General features: G+C 34.6%; 1 protein-coding gene across 5 annotated transcripts in view; it reads left to right on the forward strand.

Annotated features, from left to right (window-relative positions):
• Positions 1 to 26,918, forward strand: part of CDH12 (cadherin 12) — a 678,773-nt gene that overhangs the window by 563,190 nt on the left and 88,665 nt on the right. For all 5 annotated transcript variants that reach the window (XM_082837421.1, XM_082837422.1, XM_082837420.1 and 2 more), the window contains one exon: positions 23,557 to 23,676. In XM_082837421.1, the coding sequence (XP_082693547.1) occupies positions 23,557 to 23,676 (120 nt within the window). The remainder of the gene's footprint in view (positions 1 to 23,556; positions 23,677 to 26,918) is intronic.

Below are 26,918 nucleotides of genomic sequence, written 5' to 3' on the forward strand. Positions count from 1 at the left end.
TTTGGGTAACACTGACAACAGATACGACAATTGTAAAAAGTTAGATTTTTTTCTCTCTTTCAACTTGTTTTTTTATTTTGTTATATTTCTTTAATATAAAACTATATTAATTTTTTTAATTTAAATTTTCTGTTTTTCCTTTTTCTTTTTTCTAAATAATGCTATTTACTTTTACTTTATAAGCTATACCTGACAGTGTCCTTGTATTTTTGATACAGTCTTCTAAAATAAACTTGATTCAGCTACTCTACTTTTCAAATATATAGGAGATCACGAAGAGTCTTGTACTTTATGTACATCACTATTGCAAAATCTACGTATCTTGAGTAACTGTGTAATTGTGCTTTAATGGGGGTGGAACACATCTTATTTATTAACATGCAAATTCAAATAAATAAATATAAAACTCATAATAATCTTTTATCATTCTCCACTGAGTTTGAAGTCCAGTGTACATTAGAAGAGTGAGAGCACATGAGAAATACAACAGTTGAAATCCTTCCTTAACCAAATAATTATCTGAAAGTAAGAACGCAGGTCTTTTTACTCTTCTTATTTGCCATTAACTATGATACAAAAACATTGAAAGAATTGTATTGACTTTACACATTTATTCAAGTTTGATTCATGAAAAGTTATTCTCATTTAAGTAGCCATTAATTAAATATTGGGTTGGCCAAAAAGTTCGTTTGGGTTTTTTCCATAAGATATTACAGACAAACTCTAAAGAACTTCTTGGCCAACCCAACATTTGTGGTGGATGCTGTGCTGGGTAATGTGCCTGAAATGGGGAGATTAGTGAGGGAAATAAATCTTAACCGTTAAAGTACAGTAGTTGCTTAGATTCTAAATACAAAGAAATATCATAAGACACCTCCCCCGCACCCAAACACACACAAAGTGTGAGTGCTTGCTATAATTTGGCAAAGCTAAAAGTAGGACATTATGACTGGAATTGATTAAGCATCAATCATTTATAAGCCCTTCCTATATTTCCTGAAACATAGAATGAAGCTTTGAGATTTATATTTTGTTGATCAGATATGGCTTGTATTATAAAAGGAAGTGCCTTAGGCTGTACCTGATACTTTACCACATTCCATAAGCAATAAAAGTCAAACCTTGCCAGTTGGTAACTTATATGCTGAGAACAGCAGCTCCAGCCTCTGCTGCAAGCACAAAAACGGTTTTAGGTAAAGGCATAGAGAAACAGTAGTATTACTTTTATGGATATGGTAACTTCTTACATCAGAGAGGAAAAAAAAAACGGGAAAAAAAACATGTATATTTAGTGATGTCTAGAATGCCAAAGAGCGGAAAAATATGTCTTCCTCATTTTGTTCAACATTCAAGACAGTGATGACATGTGTTATCAAGGCTTCACACATGTGAATACCTGGACGAGAAAAAGGCTTCTTTGGGTAAAATTTTTTGTTTCACATGACTTCTGTAAGAGCAGCTTCAAGAGTCTAGCTTCACAGTATATTACTGGTAATATTTTTCTTTCTAAAGATAAACCCAGAAAGGCGATGTTGGCCTGTCTGGTTACAGGCACAGCAATTACAGCTTTGTTAAAACCGCCTCTGACAGGGAGGGGAATGTGCTCGGAGCCTGGCGGGCCTCCAGATCTGAACTGCAAAGAGTGGGAAACCAGACATCCCTCGCCCACTCTGTTATGCTCAATTACATTAGTATTAAAAAAAAATCCCTTACACATTTTGGGGCTCAGAAATTAAGACCTTTTTAAAATTAAGTACTTTTATTATCTAATACTATTTTTTTAAATGTGTCATTTTTTCTCTTTTTTTATTGAAAACTGTTTGAGATAAAATATAAAAAATGTTATGTATGATGAGGCATGTTGATCTTCTATTTTCCTAGTTAAAAATATGACTATTAATATCAGCACACTGTCTGCCTGCCATCTTTTTATTAATCTGCCATTTACTATCTTAAATGCTGGTGAGGTGGAGCCAGTGAATTGGCGATTAAAAAATTAGAGAGATAAAAGAATAATTTTGTGGTAATAATATTCTAGGTAGTTAGACGATTTCATTGTTGATAGCTAAATATTTTGTATTGTGATAGAAGAAATCCTTTTAACATTGTCTTCTCCAAATATTGAAAGCTATTTTGTCTGTTGATCAAAATAACATGAACAGTTTGATTGAGGGTCATGGTGTACTCTCAAGAAACTTTTGTAAATGTGTGGATTAAGGACCTTGGGGAGATAATAACACAGATTCTGAACCCATTCATTTTCATTTTCATTTTTTCTTCATTAATACAACTCATACTATTCCTGAGCAATTCCCTTGTGTGTTTGGAGGAACACGTTCATTTCTACTTTCTGGTATTCACTTATATCACTTTCATCACTTGGACAGTTTTCTTCCAACACTCCTTTCCTCCAAACCCATTATTCAAATTCAAAGTTCAGTCACCTGTGCACCACAAACCTTTCCCAACTACTCTAAACATGTAGATCAATCTCATCAAACCATTTTTCATTTGATTGTCATAAACTTATGTTCTGTCTGGTCCACTGTTCTAATTGTTTTGTGTATCTTACAATTTGATTGCAAACTTCTTGAAGTCAGAGAATATAGCATGGATGAAATGGGGTACACATTTTGCTTATTTTTTAGTACCAGTTCCTAAATCATCAAAAATTTAATAGGGATATATAAAAATATGGATTCTCAGAATCTCCAGTGATGGAGTAAAACAAAATCTGTATTTAAAACATAAATAAATAAACTACTCAGGTGATAGTAATGATCTGTCAAATTTGGGAAATAATTCAGATGAGATGGCATCACTTTCTCTTTTCATGCCCTCCACAGTCACCCCATCCCCAAATTCACACATCCATATGTATGTAAGCATCCACCTCCACACACATGCATGAACCATTGAGGTTAGCCACATGGATGAAATAGGGACTTTTGGTGACAGTAGGGAATGCAAAGAAAACTTGATTGGTTGTGAGAAGTTTTGACCCTCCTGGTAATGGGACTAGAAGACAAAAAGATGCAATATTCAAACAAGGCTGTGTGGGAATCTGGACATTAGAGAAGTATCTCCAAAGTCTCAGAAGAAAATGTGTAAAAGAGGGCTGGAGAGTTAGCCGTTAGCAGCGTCGCACACCTCTGGAAGGGGCCTGGCAACATCCTACCTCATTAAGGAGTGAAACTTTATGATGTTTCTCAAAATGTCTTCAAGATGAGAATCATAATGAGTGCTTGTTAAAAATAGATCTAACCAAGCACTTTCATATCATTGGTTTTAGAGTACTTGGAATGGCATCCTGTAATTGATTTCTTATTTTATAACTTAAGGAATATATATATGCACACACACACACACACACACACATATATATATGCATATATATGTATATAATTGTCAACAAAAACTCATTGATCACTGTATTCCAGGCACTGTTCTAGATACAAGAGATACATACTACTGTGAACAAAACAGACAAAATGTCTGCTTGGAGGGATTTGTATCTTACTGAACCTGTTTAAGTACATTCTAAATTGTAACATAAAATGCATATCTTATCTGGTAAAGTAAGTTTAAAACACTGATCTAAAGTCATTACCCTTTGTTTAGACTGTTCAGATTTGTAGTTGTTACTTTACTTAAAGGAACCAGGGCTATGGAACAGCTATGGAACAGCTATGGGGGTAAGAGGCATTTGATAAGGAGAAGGGCCTAAGATCCTTCTACACATAGGTGGGAGAAGATTCTACAATCTTCTTATATATAGATGGGGGCTGTTGGGCTACATGGTGCTTAGAAATGGTAAGCCATGTCTATAACTTGAGTGTGGGCTTCAGAGTCAACCAGATCTGCAACCTTGTCACAGCTTACCAGTTATTTGATATATGAGCACTGAAAACTATCTTAGCCTCTCTCTTCCTTAGATTTCCATTAGAAGATAACTTCCGGAGATATGTATTTTTAATTATTAATATTTTGCAGACAAGAAAACAGAGCTTAGAGATGCTAAGACATTTGCCAAATTATAGATAGATAAATAGATTTCTTTAAAAGCCTATACATGTGAACAATATACATATACGGACATGAAACATTCTTGATTTCATCAATTACTTCGCACCACTAATTATGCAAACCTAAATGTTATTTCAGTGGTATCAGTATTCATTGCTTAAGCTCTAAATAAGAGACACAGTTTAGAGTGGAGAAATCTTATCTGGTCTATCATAATGGAATTCCTTTCTCCTTCAGCTACATTTTCATAATAGTAAATTTACTATATTTTTACATTATGGTTATTTATTTCTTCCATCTCTACCAAATAATCATAAACATCTTATTTAAATATTTTATCCACCGTAACATATAGAGTCTAAAAATAACACTCAAGTAAGGGGTCAACAAATGAGTAAGTGAAGGAGATTCAAAGAATCATCATCAGGGAATAATTCTAAAGTAGGGAGGTAAAGAACAATGGAAACATAATCAAAAGTCTTCTCAGATATTGCCAAATTTAGAAAAAAAAAGAATAAATTTAATGAATTCAAATAAATTTGCACAAGTCTGAAAATCCTAATAAGAACTTTCTATCCCTTTCCTTATCAGTTGATTACATAAATAGTGATATTAATAAAATACTGCTATTGTCATATAAAAACACATGTAGATAATAAGAACATTTCCATTGAACACTGGAGGAAACTACTGGCTCCATAACAGTGATGACCACAAGTACTGGCTCGCTGCTTCATGGGCAGAGGCAAGTCTGTACCAAACTTATAACACTTTCTCAGCCCACCATTAGTCCATGGTACATTGATCTGGCTCTGCCCTAAAGAAACATATTCTGACCATACACGCAGAGCTGTCAAAAGGATTTTATTGTTCCATCTTAAAAGATAAGCCCAAATCAAAGATCATCGTACATTTTAGGAAAACTACAACATAAATCATTTAAATGAGAAAAGAAAGATCTTGCCTATATGAATTATTTGGAGACACATTTAAGAAAAAAATGAGATATTTTCCAAGGAATAGAACAGTGTTTAATTTTTTTAAATGTGAGGAAGGAATAAGGAAAATCATCAGTCAAGAGCATCTAAGGATAATAGCTCTAGAAAGAGAAGACTGAGAGAAGCTGAGACAATTATGAAAGAAATAGTATAAGAGGCATATAATCTATGGATATGAGCAGTAGGTTGAAATTATTCACCCAGTGGACACCCTGAATAATGAATGAAAAAAAGAGATGAAAATATCAGAATGCCAATGATTAAGAGAAAATTCCAAAATTTCAGAGGGGAAAAAGAAGCACACACACACACACACACACACACACACACACAAATCAAAACAAAAAGAGGAGAACAAGCAAATAATTCACTTTATTATTTATTTATTTTTTTAACATCTTTATTGGGGTATAATTGCTTTACAATGGTTTGTTAGTTTCTGCTTTATAACAAAGTGAATCAGTTATACATATACATATGTTCCCGTATCTCTTCCCTTTTGTGTCTCCCTCCCTCCCACCCTCCCTATCCCACCCCTCTAGGTGGTCACAAAACACTGAGCTGATCTCCCTGTACTATGCAGCTGCTTCCCACTAGCTATCTATTTTACGTGAGTCTGTCATACAGAGTGAAGTAAGTCAGAAAGAGAAAAACAAATACCGTATGCTAACACATATATATGGAATCTAAGAAAAAAAGAAAAAAAAAGTCATGAAGAACCTAGGGGTAAGACGGGAATAAAGACACAGACCTACTAGAGAATGGACTTGAGGATATGCGGAGGGGGAAGGGTAAGCTGTTACAAAGTGAGAGAGAGGCATGGACATATATACACTACCAAACAATTCACTTTAAATGGAGAATGAGAATGACATTAGTCTTCTCATGAGCAGCATAGAAACAGGATGAACCTTAGGAGTCAATGAAGTAATGGATTTTATGTTATAAAGAAAGATGATTTCCAACCAAGAATGACCAATCCAGGTGATCAAATCTATTCCAAGGATAAATTCAAGGAAGTATACATACAAAAAACATTCCCAATACATGTTTGGAAATCATACTAGGATCTCCTTCTTCAAAAATAAGGGACTAGGGCTTCACTGGTGGCCCAGTGGTTGAGAGTCTGCCTGCCAATGCAGGGGACACGGGTTCATGCCCCGGTCCGGGAAGATTCCACATGCTGCTGAACAGCTGGGCCCGTGAGCCATGGCCGCTGAGCCTGCGCATCCGGAGCCTGTGCTCCACAACGGGAGAGTCCACAACAGTGAGAGGCCCGCGTACTGCAAAAAGAAATAAATAAAAATAAATAAAAATAATAATAAAAATAAGGGACTAAACCAAGAAAGAATTAAACATGACATGGACACATCTGAGGTATCCATCCAGCAAAGCAGTGTAGGAAAGAAAGCAGGTGCATGGAAGGTTGGTGGGGAGAACTACTTGAGAAAATAAGAATTTAATAACATACTGATATTAATTAGTGTTTGGAATGTTTGTACTGCACTGATGATATAGTAAAGAAAATAGAGTGTAAAGAAGAAATATAATTAAAACTCTATAAAAACCAAAAACATTTATATAAAACAAATGTAACAAATGAACTAAGTATTGTTGCTTTTAGCCATATGAATTTATTCCTTGATAAACTAAAATATATTTGTAATTTATACATATAAATCAATACACGGGACTTGTATTGAGATGCAACTCCAATTCAGAATGGTGAGATATGAAATTATATTATCCAGGCCATGCGTTCAAGTTTGCTACCAGCAATAGTGTTTGAACATATATTGGGGAGCTTGTACAAATCTTTTCTTAAAAGAATGAACCATTTTGAAGCTAAAAATTATGCTTCTAGCTCCCCAACCCAATTCAATCTGCACATAACCATTTTGCTGTGACCTAACCGGTGATTCAGAGCAGTGGCTGAGGAATCAGACCAACTGAATCATAAGCTAGTTCTAAAGTTGTTCAAACTTGGGCAAATGATGTAAGCCTTGTTGCCTTAGTTTCATCACCTGTAAAAAGTAGATGATAGTTTCTTTCTCACAGTATTGTTGTGAGGATTAAATGCACTAATATAAAGGAAGTGCTTAGAACAGAGCTTATTATAATAAGTTATTGCCTGATAGGGTAGTTGCAAAAATTAGGTGAATACTATATTTGAATAATGAAAACAGAATGTTGCCTAATATAGCACTATAAAAAGTTTAGCAATTCAGTATAGTAGTTTCAGTATAAATGAAAAGACATAGATACCTGCCAGAATGCAAAAGCAGTACAGCCAATCTGTTTCTGGTTCAAACGACTTGGGTTTTCCTGATTAAAAATTTAATTGAAAACACTGATAAACTAATAATGATAATACATCTTTTTGATAATTTCCACAATTGTTCCACATGATCTTTGTATGTGTCTGTGTGAGTGTGTAGCAATAAAGCAAATTACATAGATATCACAAACATCTTGACAAGAGTAAATTCAGGCAAAGTATGATTTCCCATAATGGGAGAATCAGCGTGAGGCATCAGTGTCTAATTTATTAATTTATCACAAACAAAAAAATCCACTGAAAATAACTGGTGCTAAAAATGTAATGCTGAAACCTAGGCATTGCTTCTTTTTTTTTTTTTTTTGCGGTACGTGGGCCTCTCACTGTTGTGGCCTCTCCCGTTGTGGAGCACAGGCTCCGGATGCGCAGGCTCAGTGGCCATGGCTCACGGGCTCAGTCGCTCCACGGCATGTGGGATCTTCCCGGACCGGGGCACGAACCCGTGTCCCCTGTATCGGCAGGAGGACTCTCAACCACTGCGCCACCAGGGAAGCCCTAGGCATTGCTTCTTAATCAAATATTGGCAATATTGTTTGCTCTAATCTTTAAAAAGTTCCTTTGTAATCTATTTTCAGCTTAAGACACCTATTATTCATCTTCAATTTTCAAATAAAAAAATCATGAAGTGTCAAAATGCCTGTAAAATCAGGGCTTATATACAAGATTAATTTCCACTTTTTCTGAAAGTGAACATATGGGCTTCAAAGGTGCTAGACTTATAAATAGTAAGATTAAAAGAAAAAGATCCAGGCCTCAATGTACATATTTCCTATTTATTCTTAGGTGTGTGTAGCTACTTTGACAATTTCTTGTACACTTTCTAAGTATTCAGTTTGTTTGAAAGTTTTATTTTATATATATTTACAGGTCCATTAGTAATCATTTAATATCAGGCAGACTAAAACTTAAAAGTAATACTAAGTTTAACAAAACAATATTGACCACTTGAATTAACAAAAAAGTGTAATATAACCCTTTTTCTTTTATTGTGGTGAGAGCACAACGTACATGAAATCTGTCCTCTTCACAAAATTTTAAGTGAACAACATAGTATTATTAACTACAGGCAGAATGCTGTATAACAGATCTCTAGAACTTGTTCATCTTGTAGAACTGAAACTTTATAATCATTGAACAGCAGTACCCCTTTCTCCGCTCCCTCAGCCCCTGGCAACCAACAGTCTGCTCTCTGCTTTTATAGTTTAATTATTTTAATACTTTATGGCAACCAACATTCTACTCTCTGTTTTTATAGTTTAACTATTTTAATACTTTATGTAAGTGGAATCATGCAGTGTTTGTCCTACGACTGGCTTATTTCACTTAGCATAATGTCCTCCAGGTTCTTCTGTGATGCTGCATATGGAAAGGTTTTCTTCTTTTTTAGTCTGAATAATATTCCATTGTACCTATATACCACATGTTTTCCACCCATTAATCTGTCAATGGACACTTAGGTTTTTTCTATATCTTATCTACTGTGAATAATGCTACAGTGAACATGGAAGTGTGGATATCATTTTGAGAACCTGATTTCAATTCTTTTGGATGTATACCCAGAAGTGGCATTGCTCTATCATATGGTAGTTCTATTTTTAATTTTTTGAGAAATTTCCGTTCTGTTTTCCACAGCATCATTTTACATTCCCATCATTGTACATCCCCATTAACAATGAACAAGGGACAGGAATTCCAATTTCTCCACATCCTAACCTACATGCCCTTAAAAAAAAAATAATAGCCATCATGATAGGTGTGAGGTGATATCTCATTGTGGTTCCAATTTGCATTTCCAGGTTGATAAATGGTATTGAGCATCTTTTCATATAACTGTTGGACATTTGTATGTATTCTTTGGAGAAATGTCTGTAAGTCCTTTGCCCATTTTTAAATCAAATAGCCTGTAGGTTTTCTTGCTATCAGTTTGTAGGGGTTCCTTATACATCTTGGAGATTAACCTCTTACCAGATACATGATTTGCAACTTTTTTTCCTATTCTCTAGGTTGCCTTTTTACTCTGTTGACTGTTTGCTGTACAGAAGCGTTTTTGTTTGATATAGTTTTATTTGTCTACTTTTCCTTTAATTGCTTGTGCTTGTGGAGTCATATCCAAAAAATCTCTGCCTAAACCAATGTCATGAAGATTTTCCCTTATGTTTTCACTACAGTTTCAGTTCTTACACTTAAGTGTTTCATCCATTTTGAGTTGATTTTTGTGTATGGAATAAGACAAGGGTCTGATTTTTCTTTTTGCATGTGGATATCTGGTTTTTCCCAATACCATTTGTTAAAGAGATTATCCTTTCCCATTGTGTATTCTTTGATCCCTTGTCAAAGACCAGCTGACCTTATAAGCATGGATTTATTTCTGAGCTTTCTATACATTTTCAGTGGCCTATATTTTTATCTTGGGATGAAAGAATGGTTTAACATACATAAATTAATTAATGTGATACACCACATTAACAGAATGAAGGATAAAAATTGCATAATCATCTCAGTAGATGGAAAAAAAACATTTGACAAAATTCAACACCCTTTAATGATGAAAACTCAACAAACTGTATATAGAAGAAATTTATCTTAATATAAAAAAGACCATATTTGAAAAGGTCATAACTAACATCCTACTCAATGGTGAAAAACTGAAAGCTTTTTAAGATCAGGAAGAAGCCAAGGTTGCCCGCTTTTGAAAACTTCTTTCAACATAGTACTGGAAGTCCTAGGCTGAATAAATAGGCCAAAAAAGAGAGAGAGAGAGAGAGAGAGAGAGAGAAAGAAAGAAAAAGAAAGAAAGAAAGAAAGAAAGAAAGAAAGAAAGAAAGAAAGAAAGAAAGAAAGAAAGAAAGAAAGAAAAGAAAGAAAGAAAGGGCATCTAACACTGAAAGGAAAAAGTAAAAATTATTTCTATTTCCATATGGCATAATTTTATACGTAGAAAACCCTAAAGATGCTCCCCAAAACTATTATAATTAATTAATGAATTCAGTAAAATTGTAGAATACAAAAATATAAAGTGAGTTTCATTTCTATCACTAACAACAAACTATCCAAAAAACAAATTAAGAAAATAACCTCATTTACAATATCATCAACGAGAGTAAAATACTTAGTAATAAACTTAACAAGGGAGGTGAAAGACTTGTATCTTGAAAACTATAAAACATTGATGAAAGAAATTAAAGAATAATAATTGGAAATACAATAATGATGTTTCCAATATTTGGAAAAACATCTCGTGTTCATGGATTGTAAGAGTTAGTATTGTTCAAATGGCCACACTACCCAAAGTGTCTACAGATTCATTGTAATCTTTATCGAAATCCCAATAGCATTTTTTCACAGAAATAGAAAAAACAATTCTAAAATTCATATAGAACTACAAAAAAATCAGAATAGTCAAAATAATCTTGAGAAAGAAGAGCAAAGCAGGAGTCATCACACTTCATGATTTCAAAATATCTTAGAAAAGTATAAACATTAAAACAAATAGTGTACTGCTAAAATCTCAATTCCAAATTAAAAAAGAAAAAAAGTTATACCAAGTATAGCCAAACAAAATGGAACAGCTCAGTCACTTTACAAAGATCTCCTGTGCTTCCTGGAAGTGATTCAGGGGAGTGGCTAAAGACAAAGTCTTTGTTGTCAACTGCCAGAGTTATCCCAGCCTCACAGTTTACCAAGAGTAATTCAGCATTTGTAAAAATGGAGGTGATTAGAGGAGATAGGATCGTTTCAAGCATTAAATGGAATAATGCATATAAAATCTTTTGGTCAATATTTGATACACTGTGGTAGTTCAATATATATTAGTTATTGTACTCTAACTTTTTCTTAGGAAAGAAGAGGGAGCGACAGATGAGTATAATTTTCTGAGTCCCACAAAAGAAATCATAAAATAAACTTAAGTTCTTTGAATACTACCTTTTAAGATCAGAGTTTTCTTTTGGTTTTGCTTTTTTTTTATTCTTATATTCTCAGTGCATAGTGTAGTATTAGCTGCCACAACGATGATCACTTAATTGATGGCCCTATAAATGAAAAGCTAATGAAATTTCTTCCCAGAGCATATCTGAAGAGGTGCCCTGGTATTTAGCCTTAATCACTATATTATTGGGTTGGGGTTCTTGGGTTCCTGTACTCTGGACATTATGGAAGACTCAAGGCATCACCTCATTGCAACATCTCACCCTTCAGACTTAAAGATGGAAGGCATAAGATGCTGAAGCTTTCTCTTTCAGATGGAAAATCCTAAAAATGAGGTTTAGTAGGACCCTGCATTCTAATACTTGGACTCACAGGAAGTGGATGCCTGTGGATCAGAAAATATCAGGACAAAAGAGAAAAAATAAGACAAAAAGCAATATATGTAGAGCAACCCAACTGGAGAATGATCCTAATCAACAGACAAGCCCTAGCTTTGTTCCCTAAAGTCACAGACTAAAAGAAAGCCACGCTCCTGGGCCTGATTCTAGTGGAAGGAAACTGTGAGAATCTACAGACAAGACAACAAGGGAGACCACAGCAGCAGGACATATAATTTTCTTGGACATGTAACTCCTCAGTGGGGTATTTAGAGAATGAACCTAACTGCTATCCAAAACTTCAAAGACATGAAACCTTCTGCTGAATGTGGCCCTATGTTCAGTGCTCTAAAGAAGTAAGAGGAGAACTTGGAACTGAATCTCAGCCCCAGCATGCATTAAGGACTGGTTTGCAAATGAACTTCCAACCAGCTGCTAAATCTTTACAAACAAGGGCATCAAACCCTTTCCTGAAATTTATCTTCTCACAGCTTCTTTTTTAATACCACAAACCCATAATTCATAATTGTACCCAGCAAAATTGCCCTTCACCAAGTTTTCAATCTACCTTTTAAATCAAATGAGTCGAATTCATGACTGTAATATTCTGAATATTCTTGTGCTTCTGGAGCATCATCTCCTGCTGTCTGTCCACTTTTCATTTGGTCTCTTTTCTGTCTCCTCAACTGGGTCATAAAATAAATTCATGAATAATCCCATCTAGCTATAACTCACTTTCTTTTAGGCTTTTAATCTCTTTTTGTCTTTTAATCTGCATTATATTTTATGGCTGGCTTACAACTTGAAAGCTTTTAAAAAAATACTGTATATGAAAACTCCATATAGTAATATATTCACCAAAATATGGGAAAGGAATAATTTTAGCAAGATGGAAAAAAAGTCATGATAAATAATAGAATTATAAGTGGATTGAGATATAGCTTTTATTTGGAAATAATGGCATAGTTAATTTATGACATATTTTTGTCATCAAGCGTGTATTTTAAAGTAGCATCAAATTTTACCAATTTAAGTAACAGGAATGTCTCCCTGTTAGCATATATTGTGCAGGTTATAAGTTCAATGTTCCATACAGTATGCATTAAAATTATAGTTTAGTGATATAATGTTTTTTACCTTTCTTTTTATGTGTTACTCTGAAAAGTTCAAAGGGGTTAATAAACAGATCACTGTCCTATAAAGTCGTGATAATACATATGTTATTTTTCTTTTTTGATGAGTTTTAAAACTCACATGCAACTTTTAAAGTTTTTTCTAAATGAAAACATACATTACCATGAGAAAGATATCTATAACTTTTTCAAATTCAAATCATAGGTTCCATTCTCAGGAGAGAAACTTATATGAAGTGACAATTTGATAAAAACTTAGGTGAAGTGAAATAAAGTTGATAAATCAATCAAAGTTTAATCTTATTAACTATCAATTTAATCAGGGTCTTTTGTCTAGAATTACAACATGTGTTTATATCCTGGAATCTAAAGACATCTATTCCAAATCTCCCATTTTATAGATGAATAAACTGAGACCAGATTATTTGTCTTTTCCATTGTCATTTGCACATCAGTTGAGAGAATTTGGATTAGAAGACATATGAAATCTAGTAAAGTTTGAATTTTGTTTAGCTGCAGTACATTTCTACCCTGATGAGTTGGATTACAATGAACAAGTACGGATGACAATTGAACAACACAGGGGCTAGGGGCTTCTACCCTACATGCAGTTGAAAATCTGGATCTAATTTATAGTTGGCTCTTTGTATCCATGGTTCCTCCTTATCCACAGTTCTACATCCCTGGGTTCAACCAACCATGGATCATGTAGTAGTGTAATATTCACCATTGAAAAAATTTGCATATAAGTAGACCCAAGCAGTTCAAAGTTGTGTTGTTCAAGGGTCAACTGTACTGTATTGTAAGTGTTTAAGTCTTTTATTTCTTTAAAAATTGCTAAAACTAAACGTCAGCCTAAATCACTGCAACATTTAACCACAGCAACACAAAAGGAACAAAATCTAAATATTAAATCACAGTACTTATACACAAATAACACATCTTTCTCTGTTAGCTAAGATTAGTTAATCAATAATGGCTAAAATTACTGCTACTTTATAGCTGAACATGCTTTCTATCAGTATACATGTTTATCTTTGAGCACTTTTAAATATTGCAGTCATGTGGCATCATCCTATCTTTTGAGTTTGTGAAATAATCAATAATCAAGATCACTGGATTCCAGGTAATGGGAACTGATAGAACTAGTTCTGGACTTTATTGTAATGAATTTTCCATAGATATGAACTCAGTACAGTCCTTGTTTTTACAAAAGTTTATTCCCTTCCTTAAAACTGGGAATAGAATCATACACTCTTCGATAGATTTAGCAGGGCTTGATATGTCGACATCACTAACATGCTAGTAATTGATTTCTTGTATTTTTTTGCCACTTTGTGTTCTAAAGTCACTTTTGATTTGAAGCTGCTCCTTTGATTTCTGTAACAGACAGCAAAACAGCATCACTGCCATAAAGGTTAAGACCAGGGGACATTGAGTTTTTGACCCAAGTCAAGAGATGTAATAAAGGCTTCACTGGAAACTTCTAACATGGGCTGATCAAAAATATTTTCTAAGCCAAAATCATTTATTTTTTATTAGCTTATTCAAGAGAAATTTATTAAGAACCTATTAGGCACCAAGCTCCATAGTAGGTACTGGAATTAAGAAAGAACAGTACGCAGACTTCACTCTATATGGAGTGATTGCTGCCTAGTGGAAGCATGAGAGACGTGGCATGACACTCTGTAAGCATATGGAAATGAGTTTCTGGAAGAGGAGTTATTGAGGCCAACTGTTAATTTGGGCTGAAGTTCACCTGGGTGAAACGAGACCTTTCTGCTATCCACAACCCAATCTATAAAGAGCAGGATATGAAGTAACACTATGTCTTAGGGAAATAATATTGTACTGAGGCAGCATAAAGTAGACAGAAAGTTTCATAAGAGATAAACCTGGAAATGTAGGTAAAGGCAGATTCACAAAGGGCATTAGAAATAATGCTGAGGACAAAATCAAATTTGCATTTCTGAAAGATGAATGTGGCTTTAACTACACAGGTGAATGGTAGGTGGTTATGAGAGGTAACGGGGAGATTATTAATATCTTAAAGTCATAATCCAGGTAAGAAACAGTAAAATTTTGATGAAAAGTAGTGACAGAATGAAGAGTACAAACACATTTTAGCAATGTTTGGTCAATAAAGGGGACTGGAATGGATGTAAACAGTAAGTGATTTAAAAAGAAGTTTAGAATGTAACCAAGAAATTGGATGTATCTTGGTCAAGTTAACTGGTAGTTTTGTTATTTAAGCAACTGGAAAATATAAATGATGGTTCAGTCACTAGTACCTAGAGGCAAATATGAGTGATACTGTAGAGTTAGGCATATAGGATGAGAGATAAAACTTGGGGTGCATGAACCTTTAAAGGGCAGGGAGAGGAAAAGGGTGTGTAAAGAAGACTGAGAAATGGTGATCAAGGAAGAAAGAAGAGAGCCAAGAATAAATGATGCTGAGGAAGCCAACCACAGTTGGAAGCAACCTGAAGAAAGAGATTTGCATCAACCAATTTAAATGCCCCTAAAGAAGACAAGTAGACATGAGGAGCCTCTTTCACTGGTGGTAGAAAAGATCAGTTAATCAGAAGCAGTACTGAAAAGCTGAAGGAAGGCAGTTGTGGGCCTAAAATGTGCTAATAGGCAGTACTAGGCTCAGGAGAAAGCAAGATTTCAACTAAGGGAAGGAGCCAGTGGAAGTATTCTGTGGAAGTGAAACAATGAATGAGTTTGTCTGTAGTACACCCAGTGGTAGACTGGATTATGAGAAGTGGCTGGGAAGCAGGCAATAGTGGAAGAAACCAGAAGGGGGTGATTTACATATATGTTTAATGTACACTTTGCAAACTCTTTATGGAATTCAAATATGTTTCCAATTCTTGGTTGAGAGGCTCAGAGTTCTTACCCAAAAATGAATTGACAGAGCTCTAATTTTTGTGGAACAGTGGATAAAACATATTTCCCGGAAGGGAGATTTGGAGAAACTGAGGAGTTGAGGTTTCGAATGAAAAAAACAGATGGATATCAGACTATGAACGGTTTTGAAAGAGTTCAGACTGTGTGTAGTGATTCATAACATACCACCGAAGGATTTGGACAGAGCCGTGATACGTTCAAAGCCCTGTAACCAAAAGACTAACCTGCAATAACGGAAAAGTTATTTTAAAAAAGAGGTAAGATTGGTTTCTGTTTCAATTTGCAGAAAGAGTTACTGGAATTAGAAGGAAACAAGGAAATCATAGCCCATCATCATAAAGTTGAAGAATTTTACCAACCATTTTGATGTGGGCGCCCTATGTGCCATTTACTATGCAAAGCAATTTACATGCATTAACTCATGAACGAGTTCTACGAGGACCCTACTACTTGTACTCACATTTTTAATTTGAAACAACAGAGGCTTAGAGTGTTTAAGTGACTTGCCAAAATTTTGTTAATTCGGAAGTAATAGAAAACCCCAATCCATCGCCAAGTATACAATCTCATACAAAAAGGGATGTATGGTCCCAAATCATCAAAATGCTTACAGGTTGAGCTTCAGGCAGGTTGGGTCAAGACTCCCCATCACCTTTCCTGGAATTCCCAAGTGTGTGTGGCCTCTTGTGTGTGTCCGTCTCCAGTCATGTTTCCCCCAGATGTTGAAATAACTACAGCCAGACGTTTGTGCACCAGAGTGCAGAGAAAAAGAAAAAGAGAGCATTTCCTAGAAGGTCCTATCAAATATCTCCTCTGGTTTTATTGGCTTGAAATGGGTTATATTTACATTCCTGAACCAATCATTATTAGCCAGAAAAAAAGGTTCATGTTTGTTAGTTTAGACTTGAGCCAAATGCATCCATGGAAGTCAAGTTCCTTGTAAGGTATACTGAAGTGTGAGGGAGAGAGTGATATGTGAATATGTATATGAACAGTTATGACCATTAGGTGGGATTATTTTTTTCTGGGGGATTACTACATTATCCACTACAATTACAGTACTATCCTTACAGAAGTGAAATAATTTGCAAAGGATCATTTATCTATTTAATCGCAGAACTGGTTCTAGGTTTCCATACTTCTGACTTCTGGTGTATACACACACGTACACACGTATACGTATATACATACATACATACACAGTTTGCATTTTTCCTTTTACTAAAACTAGATAAAGTGATAAGTGGTTAGGAAGATAGATACAGATAATAGAGTAGATACATACATACATATATGCATATATACATAGATCTCTCTTACCCTTAACATGGCAGAATCATCCAATCAAATAAAAACAAATAATTTCAGGTGTGTTAGGTGTGTTTTAAATAAATTCTAATTAACTGGTCCTTAGTACCTTGGCTAAATGCATTTGAATCAGAAGTAATTTCTTTATCCTTTAAGAATATAAAGCTACACAGCAAAAATACAAACCTTACTGAATTATAGCTGAGAGCCATTGAGTGAATGAATTCCAAGCTCATACATTTTTTCATGATTTCTATGGAATTTCCCAATGACAACTTCTGTGAAAATAATTTCTAAATTACATTAAGTACAAAGGAGACAACATTGTACCATCACTAGAAGTCAGAGTTCAGTTATGTGTTGCTGGGAGCAGACATTAGGGTTTGTATTGGTGTTCGTGGTATAGAATTCTTGGCACACAACAGAGAGATAAAGTGCTCATTAAAATGGATTCACTTATCCATCAAAGTACATTTGAATCACAAGGTGTAAATATGTATAATCTAAAATATTTAGAACATATCTGGGAAGAAAGTTTTATAACCTTAGAGTGCTTCTGGATCATTGGACTGAATAACAAATCACAAGTTGATGTCACAGCATTACATGTGCCAGGGGATACTCTGAGGCCAGGCTGAGCAGAGTCAGAGTTGGTGGCAGAGGAAACCAAATTGCCTGCTCTGATCCTAGAAGTACAGGTCAAGGGAGCATAACTTCTGTCCTGAAGGATATTTTTGGCATATGTCTTTTTTGATCCTTAAAATTTCTGATTACTTCAGGCAGGTTTAATAAGTATGCAAACTCTTCATTCTTGTGTCTCTAATAAAGTGACCCAATATCGTCAGAGTCCACTTGTTTACATTTTAATATATTTTAAACACACATCTCAAAATCACATTTTTCTACCATACAGGAGATAAAATCCAGATTAGTATTCAATATTCAAATAATATTCAAATATTAAGGTATGGGACTTAAAGACAGGAATCATACTAGTGTATATGTTTGGGAGTTGTCACCCTCTGTGTGATGCAGGAGAACAAAAAGTGAGTATATATGTATTTATTTTATTTTACATATACTCAAATAGCACATATTGTGTGGGAAACTATTATAATTTCCTTATAAATATTAGCTGATTAAATACTTCTATAAAACGAGTACTCTTTTTTCTTTTTTTTTTTTTTTGGTATGAGGAAACTAAAACAGAGATGTTAAGTAATTTGCTTGAGGTCTCACAGTTTGCTAGTGGTTGATCTAGGATTCAAACCTACGTATTAAGGTTCCAGAGGCAAAGATGGTAAACACAATGGCAAGCAATGTAGCCTGTCCTAATTGAAGGAATCTCCTAGGGAAGGTGTGTAGGACTGGACTTCACAATGATGGCTACTCATCAGACTTATCTGCAGAGATTTTTAAGTGTTTCTGATACCTGGTCCACCCAAGAATAATTAAATTAGACTTTCTGATAAGGGCCCAGGAATTGGTATCCTTAATAATCCTTGTAAATGTCTTATATGCAGCCCTGGTTGAAGATAAAGAGGACAGAGGAGCCATTTACAACTTTACAAATATAGAGAGAATCAACAGAAGGAAGCTAAGAGACAAGTGTTCATAAGCAGTGCAGTGAAATCTAATGTAAAATTGATAAAGACTCAGTTCCCTTAAAGAGTAAGCTCACCTGCTGTGCATGTATGTTTAATTTTACTGTGTAAAGTCTACTATAGTTATAGTTTCAATGTCTTATAGTAACCTAGGCCTGTAAAGTATGTCATATGTGTGCACACGCCCTCATTTGCTTCCCTCTATCTGACTCATTTCTGAAACCCTCTCTGCTTTACAGTTCTCTGCTGCTTAATGTCTTCTTTATGGGATAAAATGTACATTTATTTTCCAATCTTATTTGGAAAGAAAGTGTATTATATTTATAATTCTATACCTTTTTAACTCTGCATTATTTCTTGATTATAATGCAGTGTATACATAAGGCAGAAGCAAAGAGAAAATATGTTGCATTATATTTTTATTTCTTCTCCTGTTTATGCATCAATCCTGAGAAGGGTTAATATTATTCAGCAAATAAATGTATATTGACTTTCATCAGATTTGTGTTCCAACTTGTGGCTAAATCTTGTTTATGTGATTTTTTAAATGTAATGTCACTCATTTCGGGTTCTGCTTTCTTAAATGAGAACAGAGATGTGCATTACAAATTCAAGACAAGTTAAGCTCTCAATTTAGTGTTAAAAAAACTCTAAAGGCCATAACTAGGTTCCAGGTTGCCCATTTCAAGTATTGTGTATTGCATTTGTGTCTTTTGTGTGTATTTAGGAGTATTACAAGGGTTCACCAATAAACATTTATTTGGGATGTAATTCATGACAGACATTAGATGTACAAAGAATGAATATGGAAGGGCTTCTGATGTAAAAGACTCTGTATTCCATGAGAAGAACAAATGATGCGTAGAGTTTAAAAAATCAAAATGTACTAAGGCTATTGGGAGTACACAGGAGTGGACAAACTATCTGTGCTTGGGAGCAGAAAAACAAGGACTCACAGAGGTGACAGTAGAACTGGGACATCAGGAGTGAGTCGGATTTCTCCAGATGGTGGAAGTCAACGTCCTTCAGGCAGCAGGATCACCTGGGCAAGAGCACAGAGGTGTGAAAGAGCCTCAAATAAACAGTAAATAAGTATGTACAGTGACTGCATGGGGTCCCTGGCAGCACAGTTGGAAATTAATCTGGGAGGGATATCGAAACCCATTCATGTCATGCTAGTCATAGCATGTCAGTGAGTTTAGATAATGTTCTTTCATTAGGAATAAAAATCCATTCGAAGTTTTTTTTTCTTTTTTAATTCTAACATTTTTTTAAATGAATGAGAGTAACTTAATCAATCTCATGTTATAGGAAAATTACTCTGATGCTCCTGTGTAAAAGGAGCTGGAAGAGGAAGCAATTAGAATGCTCTGGAGCCTTGCAGTTGTGAGAGTGAAGATTCAAACCAGTTGAGACAGTGGCAGGGCAAAGACAAAAAGCAAAGGACATATTCAATTTATAGACTGTCCTTAAACATCTGAGAAGTTTTAAAAAATGAAGAGGTGATAAATTCAACAGAATCCAATTATGTTTTCAATGTATTTCTAGTAAATTTGTTTATTTAATACCCTAAATGCAAAAAAAATACATAGAATATAAACCTGTCATGCTGGAAGTGGTGTTTGACAGAAAATAATTAAGTAGCATATTATTTTTTATCGTATGTTGAGAATAGTACCTGGTGCATGGTGTGGACCACTGAACATTTCTTGACTGAAGGAAGAATGAATGAATCAACAGATCAATGCCTACTTTAGCTGAAATCTTGAGATAGTTGGGCTCAGTTCTATTACCACCTGTCTACTATTTTGTATGAGAATGACTTTCAGTATCAATAAGAACGATTTTAACATCATTGGGCTTCAATTCTTTCATTGTGAAATGCAGGCATTGTGTCATTATTTCTAAAATTCATCCCCATTGAGAATATTAATCTTAATGAAATCAAATAAAGTATATCACATCTTGCATGAGCAAACAGAAGTAGGCCATGTGTAGTTGCATTATGAAAGAAAGCTGGCTTACTTTCTCTAGGCTCCAGAACCCACATCATGTGCATGGAATAGAACTTAGGGAGGAGAGATAATTAAAACTCTCTGAACTTCAACATTTAGAGTGGTTACATTGTCATCCTGGGTTTCAGTGATAGAATAAACTCCAGGATGATGGCTACAGAGAAGAAGACTACTCCAGTTTCTGTGGATTTCACTGACTGTATTATTTCCTTGTTTCATATCAAACATGCCCCAACCACAACCTCCCACTCCTACCTCTTGGGTATTTAGTGTTTAATAGTGTCAGGAACCGGTGTGCTACACAAGCACTGACCAAGGTAGCCTTTGGAGATGTATGTGCTCCAGACAATTAGTTGCATCTTCTTAATGAAGGGAGTATGAAGTCTCTCTTTTGCATTAGTTTGGTGAAAGCTGTGGACCAGTAAACAAAACAAGCTGATATAATGCTGTTTAATTGTGTTCTTATAAACTCATATAGAGGCAGCTCAAAAACTCTTAAATAACTTACATCAGAAACTGCTTTTTCACTAAACTAGAGTTATTCACCACTGTAACTTAGTGTATATAATTTTTTAATATCATGGATATAATTATGGATGAAACAAGTGTCATTATTCTTGCTATCCCGTGATCCTTTTGAGTTGGACAAAAGTGGAATTGAAGGATGCATATTTGCTGTTTCTATAACTTATGGGAATACTTCTTAATTCACTCCTTTAACATTTGAGCTTAAAATTATTAACATAAAGAATTTAATATACATTTGGAAAATATTTTTTCTATATACTTAGCAAAAATGTATTCTGCATTGAGCATATGGTGACCATTAGATAAAAGTTTATTAAATTTGTTACTACATACTTTCTAGAAGATATAACACTTTTTTCTTCAAATATATCCTCAGAATAAAACAACCCACTGCTTTTCAACTGCAATATTTATACCTATAATTGGGCATTATTCAATATTTGTAGACTTTACCTGTATAACACATGTGTTATGAAGTGATAATGAAGTTCTAGGTAAGTGATTTTTCTGGGGGGAAAAATCATTACCTAGAAGAGAGGAGGGAAGAGGGGAATTGACTCTTGCAACTGTTCATTCTTACATCATTAAGGAGGACATACATTTGATGAATCCTTAATATAGGTCCCCAGTGCCTACCAATGCTTACTTGTCCAATAATTATTAGAGATGCAGCAAATATTGCTGTTGATGATGATGAAAATGATAATGATAGATGATGTTGAATAATATCAGTTATCATTCTTCACAGCTTAGAAATGTTTGCCTACTTTCGGGAATTCCCTGGTAGCTCAGTGGTTAAGGCTCTGAGTATCCACTGCAGGGGACACAGGTTCAGTCCTTGGTCAGGAAACTAAGATCTCGCAAGCCGTGAGGCCAAAAAAAAAAAAAAAAGTTTCCCTACTTTCCTTCTAGTAGTGTCTTCTCCTGGGAAAGACTGTTGTAATAAAACATATGCTTTATCTGTTGATATAACTAGGATTCACCAAAACATCTTAAGATAAAGCATTTGGCATTGAAAGTCTACTGAAAGTTACGATTTCTTACTTTTTCAGCATTCTAACACTTCATGTAACAAAAAAGTAGAGGTGAAGAGATGGTTCATTCTCTTAGCTTTTAGAGCAAACCTTTAAGATTAAGTTTGTTCCTGGTTGGCACTGTCTTAAGAAAAAAGCCTGAGTGAGTAAATGGAGCAATCTTGCATTCCCCAAACTGACAGTTACATTGAATGCCTCCAAGAGATGAAGAGTGTTCTGTCCACTGTGTAACTTTGGATGCACATTTCACTCTCTTTATGCTCAGTAGGCATTTCCTTCCTTCATCAGCAGCATATTATTTTATTTATACTGAGTTTGATAATTTTGATTCTACTTTGTTCTCAATTCAGAATAGTAACACTGAATGGACATTAAGAAGAGATACTCATTTAAAAAAATCTTAGAGGAAGACTTAATTATGACTATGAATATGTAAGACAAAACTGCTGAAAAAAATCTCCCGTTGGGCTTCCCTGGTGGCGTAGTGGTTGAGAGTCTGCCTGCCGATGCAGGGGATACGGGTTCGTGCCCCGGTCCGGGAGGATCCCACGTGCTGCGGAGCGGCTAGGCCGGTGAGACATGGCCGCTGAGCCTGCGCGTCCGGAGCCTGTGCTCCGCAACGGGAGAGGCCACAACAGTGAGAGGCCCGCGTACCGCAAAAAAAAAAAAAAAAAAAAAAAAATCTCCCGTCAACTTCTCTTAGTACATAAATAATATGGCCAAGTGTCAAGAGATGAGAAAAGCTACAGATAATTTGGATTGTCTTTAAAGTTTTCCTATGTCAGTGAACACAGAATAATTCAGTCTTGAGGCATAAAGGTGCTTCTCTAGCTAGAATTGTAATTATTTTCGGTTCCTCATTTTCTCAAATATTCTGTCCTAATTAAAGGCTTCCTAAATGAATATGTAATTGTTGATTTTTAAGCTGCAATTGCAAATTACTTACACCTTCTAAAGTTCGGTAAGCCTTTAAACCTTTTAGCTCTTCTATTGATATCCTAATCATGCAATTAAAGCATCTACAGTAAGCAGATGAGCTAATGCAAGCGGTGTCATGTTTTCTTTGGTGTACAAATCAATAAATCGATTGTGATGACTTTCAGGTCAATGACCTAGCTACTGGAAATGGACACAGCTTTAAAAATAGATATTTAAAATAGGTATCACTTGTACTAACAGCTAATATTGTTGCTCAACATTTTGGTTATAATAGTTCAGTTATTCTCAGTGACTTCATATACTCACTGAATTAAGGAATACCATATTCCAAAGGAAAATGGAGTCCAGAAGATAAAAGACATGACCTTGAGCTCTATAAAACAAAGATGCTAGAATCATATGGTCTTATTTTCCAGGTGCTTATGTGCTCCAGGTCAAGGCCACGGATGCAGATGACCCAACCTATGGAAACAGTGCCAGAGTCGTTTACAGCATTCTTCAGGGACAGCCTTATTTCTCTATTGATCCCAAGACAGGTAACTTTTTTATTAGAGACAACATTATCACCTCCCTTTCCCATTCTAACACTGCAATAAAGATTCAATGTGCTCCCCATCTAGCAAAGGAAGATAGGATCTTAGCTTGCTGCTGCAGAGCTATTTCTTTCAGATTGAACTTGGTATAAATATAAACCTTTTTACACATATATGCCAAGTCCAAATTTGTTAGTTAGGAATTCTTTGTATGATTTAAATTTTCCAAAGTCTAGGAATATTTTTTTTTGTTTCTTCTAGCTAAAATAGCTTTTTATTTCAGTTTTTCTTGGTTGGTTTCAATTATATTCCATTTTGGGCCTAATCAACCCAAGATTATGGAGTTTCTATTGCTATCTTTATAGATGGGGTTATGGATGGTGACTTTGGAAAAATATAGACTTATGCTTCTAGTAGGGGAAAGAAGAGGGCTGACAAACTTGAAACCCCAAGATCATTAATTCTTCTGGTCTATGTTTTTGAAGCCAGTCTCGTTTTTAAGTCAAACCATTGAAATTCCAGTTTTAAAATCTATGGAATCTATGGAAAGTATAGAAAGGGCAGGAAAACATGCAGGACGATTTTGTATTCCCTTTAAAATGAAACGAGTTCCCCCTGTTTCTAGAGAATCTGTTTTTGAGTGAAGATAGTTTTTAAGGAGCTGCAGTCATGCTGACCAGTTATCAAAGCTCAGTGTCACAGTTAAAGCAGAAACTCTGTAATGACAGTTGTTTTATCAACTCTTAAATAATACATAACATGTTGCATATTAAATTCAATACTGTTTATCACATCAGTTTAAAGTAATGGAATAAACTGTTAACATACTGGACTAAAAAGTTACTTTTAAAATTTGTAAATAGATCTTTAAAGAGCTACATTGATTTGAAGGGTATTCGTTTCCGACACTATACATGCAAATGGATTAAACATTTCAAAATTTATACTTCCTCAGAAGAGTGTGGGAACTGGAATACCAATTAGATATAGGTTAGTTAATAATTAACCATGGATGGATGTTGCTTGGAAACATAAGGTCAATTAAGTGAAAATAAAGAACCAGCAAATTTTCTGTCAACTAAACCTGCCATTCTGTCTGTCCTCACTTCTCACCCTTTTCATCAAGACAACAGGGGGCCAGAAACCATCAAAAATGAATGGAACAAGTCTGGGAGCTGCTCCCTTTTGTAAACTTGAAAAGGAATAGATTGTAGTAAGGACAACATTAGTCCTTTAAGAAGGGAACTTCAGTGCTGAAGAAAATACAGAAAGGTTCAGGACAAAGAAGCTCTTTTGGTTTGGAAGTAGGATCAGAGATCAAAAGCCAGGGGGTCAAATGTTAAGAGTGAGTGTGTAATGGGGAGATTACACCTAAAATGTAAGTTATTTTCCAGAAGTAGGCAGTGAAGACAGGAGAAGAAAATGTTTGGCAATATAGGTATTGAGGAAGTTTTGTGGTGGCTATTGTTGTTTAGCTTTGGGAAAATCATATATTTGTGGAAAAAAGGGAAAATTGTTGATAAGAAAGTTTGGGGAAGTTTTCAATGAAATTTATGATGGTACAAAGCTCCAGAGGAATTAGGAAGGTTTGTGCAATAGGCCAAATGTATAGACAAATAATGAGATTATCTAAGATACTATACATCCTTTTATCAAATGGGAACATTATGGGTTATTTTTTCTTATACAGTTACATTTTCCAATTTTACCATAACTGGGAATCTAACAGAAGTAGAAGTAAGGACAATATCTGTCTCCTAGATCACTTCAGCCTCTGAGAAGCACTTCTCACAGACAGAAAGGATGGGAGAAAAAGAAAGGAAGGTGTCTAGAGATTGGTGAGGAGGGAGGTTTTTAGTATTAGGGTACGCTTACTGAGTTTCAGTGATTAATTATATAGAGTAGATGAGTTTATATACTCAGAATAAATGTGGCAGAAGCAGGATCAAAGATTTAATATTGGAAAAATAACTATAGACGGAGACCATACCTAACTAAAAAAGCAAGATAAAAATCACACAAAGGTGAATTGAAGCGTAAAGCGTGGGTACAGAATATAATTGCTTTGGTCAAATTAATACTGGACAGACAACAATTACATGAAGGGTTTACTTGCCCTCCCATTGACTTTACTTGTTCAATATCAGCTTTAGATAAATTCTAATGCCTTCAGAAAGTATCATTTTACAGAAGAGTATATATATTCATAATATGCCTTTTCTAATTGTGTATTTATATTTTTATATCACGCTTATTATTTAGAACTGAAGGTGCAACAATTCTGGCATGAACTATAGAATAGATTTTTTGAAGCATTGATTTTCACTGGAGACAGAAGTCTTGATACTAACAATGCCCCAGACCACTAGACAGGAAAAGAGTGGATGGTGAGGCAATTCATTAATAGAATGATAACTAGTTCTTCATGCACAGAAACCATTAAGAAGACTTTTTGTCAAATTTATCACCTTGTGGTAGGTAAGAATAAATCAAAACTCAAGGATAATTGCAATTTCTCAGAAATAGCCCCCATATAGCTTCCTTTTATGATTCCTTTTGCTGTTATTAAATAAAATGCATGAAAAACTAATATTACCTAAAATTTTCCACATTTGAGTGTAGGAACCAGTTTTAAATAATTTCTAAAGGAAGAGTCTTATCAAAACTTCTGGTGACTAAGTATTTATGAAGAGATAAATATAACTATTTAGTATTTGTTTGGAATGAGAACATTTTTTTAAAGGTTTTCATTGACATTGCTGTTTGACAAGCATTCCTAGCACCTCTATCCAAGGTATAAATATGGCAGGTTTATTTATAAATAATATAAATTGATGCATTCTATGAAATAAGCCCCGAATTGAGTTTAAAATTGGCTAATTTGGCAATTATTTGGCTTACCTAAGAGAATGTTTACTGTAACTTAAAATTTGCATGCATTCATGTATATGCCTCAATGATTATTAAATATTTTAAAAAAACAGAAATGTAGATACATTTATAAAACATTAAATAACATTGATCCTTATTATATTTAATGTTTATAAAACACTAAAATATTTGTCATATTGGCATATTATATTATTATATATATTTTACACTTAATATTTATGATACATTAGAAAAACACTTATCTATAAAATGTGAAAGAGGTATTGTAGTATTTTATTTGATGCATGAAATTGAGATGCTAAATATTTCCAGAGCATTGATAATAGAATTATTTCATTTAGGAAAACAAACAT

This window comes from Leucopleurus acutus, assembly GCF_964270905.1.
Source record: "Leucopleurus acutus genome assembly, chromosome: 3".
Lineage (NCBI taxonomy): Eukaryota > Metazoa > Chordata > Mammalia > Artiodactyla > Delphinidae > Leucopleurus > Leucopleurus acutus.